Source organism: Octopus bimaculoides, chromosome 19 (genome assembly GCF_046866305.1).
Source record: "Octopus bimaculoides isolate indiv1 chromosome 19, ASM4686630v1, whole genome shotgun sequence".
Lineage (NCBI taxonomy): Eukaryota > Metazoa > Mollusca > Cephalopoda > Octopoda > Octopodidae > Octopus > Octopus bimaculoides.
The window spans coordinates 51,010,450-51,020,449 of NC_142946.1; the positions used below are offsets into that span (position 1 = coordinate 51,010,450).

Genomic DNA, 10,000 nt, shown 5'->3' on the forward strand with positions numbered 1-10,000 from the left:
CAATAAAGGCCGTGCCTATAGTAATTGGTGCGTTGGGAACAGCAAGACAAGATATTGACAAATGGCTGAAGGAAGTTAAAATAGAATTCCCTACAGAAAATTTGCCTCTTAGTGACAGCAAGGATTATCAGGAGGGTTCGAAGCACTTGAAAGACTACTGAAAACCTGTGAATACCTAAGGTTACAGGTAGTAACCCGCTACCATATAAATCCCAACAAGAATAAGACCAAACCTGAGCTTTGTTTCTATAATAATAATAATAATAATAATAATAATAATAATAATAATAATAATAATAATAATAATAATAATACTGGAGGCGCAAGGCCTCAAATTTGTGTGGAGGGGAGTAGTCGATTACATCGAATCCAGTGTTTCACTGGTACTTAAATTATCGAGCCCCGAAAGGATGAAAAGCAAAGTCGACCTCGGCGGAATTTGAACTCAGAACGTTAGCGGCAGACGAAATACTGCTAAGCATCTCATCCAGCATGCTAACGATTCTGAGCGCTCCCTCCCTTCAGTAATGCTACTACTACTACTACTACTACTACTACTACTACTACTACTACTACTACTACTACTACTAATGATAATAATAATAATAATAATGTGCTAGAAAGAAATATAAGACGTTGGATTTTAACATTCGGACTGACAGAGTGACAAAAGCTAGAAGGCGTGATTTAGTAGCAGTAGACAAAGAGACTAGAAACTAATTGACTTTGCAGTACTAAATGATGAGAAAACCAATATGAAAAGTATAGAGAAAATAGCAAAGTACCAGGATATAGCCATTGAGCTATAGAGACTACGGAATGTGCGAGTAAAATGTATCTCTCGACTTATAGATGCGTTAGGAATTACTTCTAAAGGGTTGAACAGATGGATACAGGACTGAGACTCTGAATAGAGGAAACAAGCATGAAAGCAAGTTTAGTGCAGCTTCAGAAAACAGTGTTATTAGGGACAGCCAAGATACTTGGGAAGGTTCTTGGCATCTAAGATTGCTTTTGCTAGAATAGCCCTATGTTAGAATCTTTTTCCCAGCAGTCTAATCTATTGTGCATAAGCGAAATAATAATAATAATGTTTATGGCTGGCATCAGCTTTTTCGCAGAATCTGTATGGCGTGTAGTTATATTTTCTACGTTAGCTTAGGCTCCAGCCTGCTGGTTATTTGTATAATATTGCAATAAAAAAGAAAAGAAAGAAAAAAAACTAATAGGTGCATGATATGGCACGTCATTATTCATTATGAGTCACATATCAAGCAAATATTCTAATTTAGATATTGTAAGCACCTTAGGCCTGTGCATCCAAGTTTGAATATATTAGCTGGATGATAGCTTTAATGAGCCTTAATGAGATAAGAAACATCTAAATCAGGAATGGCTGCACACATATGTTGCGATAAAAGAAACCATATAGCGCTATGGAATGATATTTCCATAATTTATCTAGAATTTACGGCGATAACTTAGAAACATCAAAGAAGTCGTATATATAATGCTTTCTTTATTGCGAAATAGTATATATAATGCTTGCAAATAAGCTAATCCGTAATCTCACAGCTAACACCAGTCCACCAGGCTCTTATTGAAAGATACATTTAAATAATGAGCAATATTTACAGCGCATGCGTTAATGACCTATCACGGGGGCAAAAAAAAAAAAAAATCTTAATTTTTTATATCATTGACCCTTTTACAGAATCGTTGATAATTTATCGACATCCATCAAGTAAATTTAGAAAATAATCTTAAAATTAGAATTAATAAAAATTTTGTTGATTTAAAAACAATAATTTCTTCTTGTGTTGTTACCACTTTTTAGTTAAAATTATTTAAAGAAATTTAATGAAAATACTTAACAAACTTGGACAACAAACATTCAGTCATTGATATAGCCGGAATATTTAATGTTTATTTATCCCTTGGATTTTAACATGCCCTCCTGCTTAGGGGTCAATGTTCACCACTTTGTTCCTGTCAAAGCGGTGAGCTGCTCAACATATTCTAATAGCATGTCACCGATCGAATTTGAATTTCATGACAATATAAAGTGTGACTCGTACATGAGTTTACGTAACATCGCCACCATATATTCTTTCTTTCCGGTGCGAGAGACGAACACTTTGGTATGCGTATTTCTGCACCCGATATGTTTGTTGATAGATGCGTCTCTGTGTGTACAGGAACATTGTTTGATTGTAAATGCTAAGGTGTTTTAACCCTTCTGATACCAACCCAACCCAACTGAAACCGCTTCTCGCTCTGTAGTATAAATGGCTTCTTTTTGAAAAGATCTGAATAAAAATCTTCCACCAAACCTTAGTCACAATTTATGTTCCTAACACTAGCTTAATGATAATTAAGTAATTTTACGAAATTCTTAGTTATATTTAAAATTGATTGAAAGAAACACAGAGCATCTCAATAGAAATATGGTAACAAAAGGGTTAAATTTGGAACTTTACAAAATAGCGTCACTCACAGTATACCTCAACAAATAAGCAGTTATTATCCAGAATAAAGAAAAAAACTTACTTTTTTAAAGATCAAATAGACTATATTTATTTGACATGTTCATGACATGTCAATGACATGTCAAGACATGTTCCTGAAATTCGGAAACTAAATCTATGATCCAGTATTTCCACCATTGGCCCTGTCAAGCGGACGCGATCAATCGAAAGTTCGATGTATGTATTTACCAATTCCATTCGATTATTGAAGGATTGCTTTCTCCCAGTCAATTTTTAATTGAAGTTCAGTTATGAACATCTCCGTCGTGTGTGTAGGTAGGTCTTCAAACTGCATCTGCTCGTATTTTCAATGGTATATGAAAACCAGCACAGAAAAAATGTTTTGAAAGAATTACCTATCACATAAATGCCCTTTGCAATAATAATATTATCACTCGCATTAACGCAATTGTTGCATCAACCATTGGACTATAACATGATAGAATAAGAAAATATTTATCGTAATATTAAGAACAAATTACAATCAAAGTATGCTATTAAAACGAAGAGATTCAGTGACTGCACATACTGCAGCAACGTAGAATAATTTAATAAGGTAGCTATCAAAGTTGTACATTTCTTTTGTAATTAAATAAAAATCTGTTCTATGCTATAACAACATGAAAAGCAATAAATTAATCTTCACTCTGGATTATTATTCCAATTCAAATATAAAAGCTCGGACAATGATTTCAATGGATATTAAAATAGCACCTTTTGATGACTTTAGCTAAAAATTATAACAATATAATTCTATGTAGTCAATATATTCACGAACCAAATACGCTATATATGAAGAAAAGAAGTAATTTATCGCACGAAAACATCCAGCCTAGTTCGGATTACAGGAGCTGCGATATTTGATACGGAAATGAAAACAGGCGGGCATCGTTACATTCGTTAAAAGAGATTCATTCACAGGTTTAACATTATGGAAGATATTTATGAAGTAGCTTTCTCGAAATAATGCACCACATCGATTAAGATACATATCACTTAGGTGCATAATAGCATATTGATTTCAAATTTTGGCACAAGATTTGGAGGTGGGGTAAGTCGATTACAAAGACCCCTAGTGCTCAACTGGTACTTATTTTATGGACCTCCGAAAGGGTGAAAGGCAAAGTCGACCTCGACGGAATTTGAACTTAGAACTTGAAGACAGACGAAATGCCGCTAAGTATTTTGTCCCGTCTTATTCTTCGGAAATATTGTATTCAAAAGTTTGGCACAAGGTCAGAAATTGTGGGGGAGGGTTCAAGTCGATTACAACGAACCCCAGGGCTCAAATGGTACTTATTTTATCAATTCCGAAAGGACGAAAGGCAAAGTCGACTTCGGCAGAATTCGAACTTAAAACGTGCAGACGGATAAAATGCTGCTAAACATTTCGCCCGGCATGCTAACGATTCTACAATCTTGCCACCTTATTCTGCAGAAAAACTGATGAAAAATTGAATCACAGTCAATCACAAAACAAATGTAAACAAAAGCAAACAAATACAAACAAATGCAAACAAATGTAATTGAAACATTTATAAAGGAATCCAAGGTAAAATTAGATTATAAGATAAGGATAAATATTTTGCTATAATTTCAAAATCAGAATCCCATCACCAGCAATAATATACATGTGCTTATCGTATATATCATTATATAATTTAAACTTATATTGTGATCGTAGGGATTCCGTTAGCTTTCGTTATTGCTATGATCCCTTAAACGTATTTCACAAAAAAAAAGAAAGAAAATGTAATTATTTTTTATTTCGCCTTTATATTCTGGATCAGCGAAACAATAAGGGGTGTAGTTATAAAACTGAAAATAAAAGAGAAAGAGACCATTTATATTTCCATATTTATAGAATCGAATGGATTTTATAGCAGATTTAGAGGCTCGGAATTCTATACAATCACAACAGATTTATAAACATTAAATATTTATTACAATCCTATAAATACAAATGAAGATGACGCAAAATGGAACAGATAAACTCCCACAGACACAGATACACACATACACAGACACACACAAGCACACACACACATCAACACAAACACATATCAACACAAACACACATGTCCTCACGCATACACAAGCACAATGCACATATGGATAAATATATAAAAGAATTCGTTACAAGGATACACTCTGGATGACTATATGTAGGCGAGAATACATTCTATCACTCCAGCTTTCATCTATATTAATTTATTTCGTTCATTTGTTTGTTTCTATCTATCTATCTATCTATCTATCTATTAGTCAAAATTTCTTTCGTTCACTCTCTAGCTCTGTCACTATCGTTCTCTTTTTCTCCCCAGTAAGTATATGCACACATACACACACACACACACACACACACACACCTTCACACATAGACACACATGCATATATTTATTAAACTTTCAAATCATTCGGAAAATAATTACATTAACAACTGGAGAAACATGTTTTATATTATGCATAAATATACATGCAGGCTTTGCTCCACCGTACATGCAGCCATTCAACATAGACAAATATATACGTGTGTGTATGTATACAAACATACATACATATGTATATATATGATGTATGGATGTATGTACACACACACACGCACACACATATATCTATATATATGTATATATACCTATTTATATTTACATGAGGCGCACATACATGCATAAAAATATGCATGCATATTTAATATAGATAAGCATTATGTGCAATATATATTAAATATATGTTACATATATATTTCATACATGTTCTTATATTGCATACTCTTCCCCTCACGCGCACACATAGGTACGCACATATACACACACACACAAATATATACATACATTCACAGAACGACTGTATATATATATATATATATATATATATATATATATATATATATATATGCATATATATTCCTTTATCACATTCCATCATTAAAACGCAACATTAAAGCCATCAGGCTGTACATTATTTCTTGCTTAAAACATTAATACATTTGCCTCTGAACATCAAGTTCAAGGTAGAATTTTGGCTATTTTCCCGGAACTATTTGGCACCTAAACATGATAACAGCTGAAGTAATCAGATTTGCATTTAGCATAATCTATTTTTTTTTTATAATGTTCAATGTTATATGTGTAAAGTGAGAGTATTTTATCATGTTTGTAGCTTTTCCCCCCTTGATAAGCTTATGATTATATATATATATATATATATATATATATATATATATATATATATATATATATATATATATATATATATATATATATATATATATATATATACATATATATATATATATATATATATATATATATATATATATATATATATATATATATATATATATATATATATGTATATATATGTATATATACATATATATGTATATATACATATATACACATATATTTACACATAGATATACATATATATAAATATATATATACATATATGCATGCATACAGACACATAAATATGTGCGTATATACATACATACATATATATATACATATATATATATATATACAAATATACATATGTATATATACGTACATAAATATGTACACACACACACACACACACACACTTATATATATGCATGCAGGAAAGGGTTTCTTTACAACATGTATATGTGCATATATACATGGACACATATGCTTATATATATATATATATATATATATATATATATATATATATATAATATACATATCTGCGACCACAAGCATGTAGGATAGCATGTCGGTTTATGCACACATATCCATACACACGTATGCACATACATGCGTGTGTCTATCTATCTATATATAATATAAATATATGCATATACATTCATGTATATATACATTTGAACGCGCACGCACATACACTCGTACATATAAGTATATATATATAAGCATAAATCAATGTATGTATGCATAAGTATATATATATATATATATATATATATATATATATATATATATATATATATGTGTGTGTGTGTGTGTGTGTGTGTGTGTACGTGTGTGTGTGTGTATACTGCATAACTTAATGCAAAGCATATTAACATATCTGCTACACAACGCAGACATGATTTGATATAGAACTTAATACGTTGAGATGCGTGGATACATATGTTCAGTGCATCAAAAGGACAACTTGCTCTGAGTTTTGCCCACAGGGGCGTTGTAGATGTTCAAATTTAGATAACACACACTCACGTATACACAAACACACACATACACACACACAGCATATACAAATACACATATATAGAACAAACGAACACGAGTATCCAAATGTAACTACACTTACCCATAGTCGTATTTGACACGCGCAAATTTATATCATATGTGTTTGTATGTGTATATGTGTGTTTGTGTGTGTGTATATATATATGTATATATATATATATACATATATATATATATATATATATATATATATATATATATATATATATATATATATATATATATATATATATATATATATGTTTATGTGTGTGTGCGTGCGTTTGTGTGTATATGCTCGCTATCTATTTATCCATCTGTCTGTCTACATACAAACATATTATTGCACATTTATGCAAACAGACAGCCTAATCTATCCAGATGCAGCCATTCATAGAAACTCACATATAGATGCTCGCGCCTACATTCTCATGCATACGTCCATTTTCCAGATCGTTAGGCATAAGTATAACGCAGTAAAATATCATTTTAACTATATATATTATACAAAATGTATCCATAACTTATTAATAAAGAACATTTTGCATTTCTGAATGATAATTTTATATGCATTTTTCGCAAAGTTGTGAAACGTAAACACAGAAAAAAAAAACAACATAAAATGTAAGAAAGAATACCAAACCTGGCGTGGGAGACGCTTTCTCCATATCTCCATATCCGTTACGTACGTTTTATAGATTAGCAATGTTATCAGATTTCAGCCATCTCTTTGACACGTTAGTTGCAATCAGTTTCTCATCGCGGTATAATTTATCGTACAAAATTTTAAACCACCATGCAGCCAAATAACTAATTAAATAAACTATGCAATGAATTCCTACAGATTTAAAATAGAAACATGCTTAACAACAAGAAAAAACATCATCGTCATCATCATCAACAACAACAATGAAGCTAATCCTTTCTACTGTAGGCACAAGGCCAGAATTTTGGGGTAGGAAACTAGTCGATTACATTGACCCACAACGCTCAACTGGTACTTATTCTATCGACTCCGAAGGGATGAAAAGCAAAGTCAACTTCGGCTGAATTTGAACTCAGAACGTAATGACGGACGAAATGCCGCTAAGCATTAGATTTTTCTCATGTTTTGATCAACCTGGTGTGCTTTTGGTCAGGTGTTAGACGATGTGGCACCCACTGAGCAGAAATCTTCGCCAGGCTAAGTTCATTGTGCAGGATATTCTCAACATTAGCTATTTGATTTATAGTCAATCGCCTGTCGTCCATCAGCATATATAACACGATCAATGCTTTCCTCGGTGCTGGCAGTTTCAGGACGCCCAGACCTTGAGCCCATCTTCTAGACTCTCCATTCCTTTCCTAAATTCAGCTCCCCACTTTTTGCCATGTTGATAAAATTGGAGAGTTATTCTCTAATATAGCAACCATGTCAGCATGGATGTCATAGGGGGCTAAACCCTTCTTTTGCAGGTACTCGATAACAGCACGATACCAAATTTTGTCCATTTTCAAAGTTGCTATTAGTTACTTTTGAAGTCTTGTTTTAACAGTCAGATGTCAGTTTACCTGGAAAGAAACGATGCCTTTTTGATAAGAGTTGAAATTAATGCATGCAAGATTTTGAGGCTCTAACGTCACTCCTACATAGTCAGTCTATGACGCTTTCAACCCATCCTATATATATATATATATATATATATATATATATATATATATATATATATATATATATATATATATATATATACACACACACATACATAAACGATAGATTCTTTTATATGCGTGTATGTACGTGTGTGTACATGTGTGAGGATGGATATATCTAATCGCAAAAATGTATCTGCATACAGTTATATATATCTGAATATCATTCAACATCTGGAGGTGTTATACGTCAGAAAACTGCTCAACAAATTTGAAGGATGTAATTCAATGTTTATATAATCGTCTTGAATAATAACTATGATGTTCATTTGTATCTTCGCCGTTAATGGCCTTCTCTGTTCTACACAGTACAATGGCGCTTTCAGAGGGATCGGAAGTTGTCGGTAGGTCATGAAGCCATGGAGGACTAATATTTATATTACACGTTCACAATAGTTCTATGTATGTATGTATGTATGTATGTATGTATGTATGTATGTATGTATGTATGTATGTATGTATGTATGTGTAGCTCCTACAGTATAAACATGTTGGTCATTATCATATATGCTGTAGAAAACCTTTTAATAAAAACGAGTTTTGGATGTGAATAAATCTCATTCCTCATTCCAAACACACACACACACACACACACACACACACACACACACACACACACACACATACACGCACACACACATACATACATACATATATATATGTATATATATATAAATATATATATACAGAGAGAGAGAGAGAGAGAGAGAGAGAGAGAGAGAGAGAGTTTTTGAAGTGATATACAGAGATTGTATATTTAGAATAATAAGGTAGTCAGAATGTTGGATGATTATATATATATTTTTTTCTTATTTACTTATTACTTTTTATTTACATTTTGACCGAACGGTTTCAGGGTTATTTTCTTTCGTCGGAACAAAATAAATCTTTTCAACCAAAGAGTTATTCTGTGCCGACATACACACATGTATACACATATGTATATAACGCAAAGCGATGTACTGAATGTCGTATGCGATAGACTCTTAAAATGTCCCTCAAGCTCAAAAAAGAAAAGCAACAGCGTAGATGTTATTGATAGCAACCCCAAATCAGAAGGGGAAATATCTTCAAGAAATTTATAATAAATTCACTGTTGAATTAACTGGTTTAGGAAAAGATATTTGTTGCGTAATTTAGGTGCAACTATGTGTAGCTGTTTCGGCCTCGATTTAGTATCATCAGCATAGCATAGTACACAGTGACTTCGAAGTTTCCCTATTGAACAAGGCTAAAGATACTGAAACTCTGCATCTAGAAATCAAACAAAGGGGTACATTGGACAGATATCTTGTTTTTACACCTTTTACCGTAAGAGAGAATTCTCTTCTCCACTTTAACTGCAGTGAATTTGTCTTATAAGTTGAAATACGCCACAAACATATTGAAAGTAGCCTGCAGTTTACTTATGCCTAAAAAGCGCTTGGCGCTGATGCTGCCATATATATATATATATATGTTGCGTGTGTGTGTGTGTGTCTATATGTATATATATATATATATATATATATATATATATATGCACACGCACATACACACACACACATATACTTATTCACATATTTATGT

At 32.2% G+C, this 10,000-nt stretch overlaps 1 protein-coding gene across 1 annotated transcript in view; it reads right to left on the minus strand.

The window, feature by feature from the left end:
- LOC149131869 (uncharacterized) overlaps nucleotides 1-8,400 on the minus strand; it is a 63,969-nt gene extending 55,569 nt beyond the window's left edge. Inside the window, exon 1 of the mRNA XM_089337682.1 lies at nucleotides 7,383-8,400. Within this exon, the coding sequence (XP_089193808.1) occupies nucleotides 7,383-7,415 (33 nt within the window). The 5' untranslated portion in view covers nucleotides 7,416-8,400. The remainder of the gene's footprint in view (nucleotides 1-7,382) is intronic.
- Nucleotides 8,401-10,000: the final 1,600 nt, after the last annotated feature.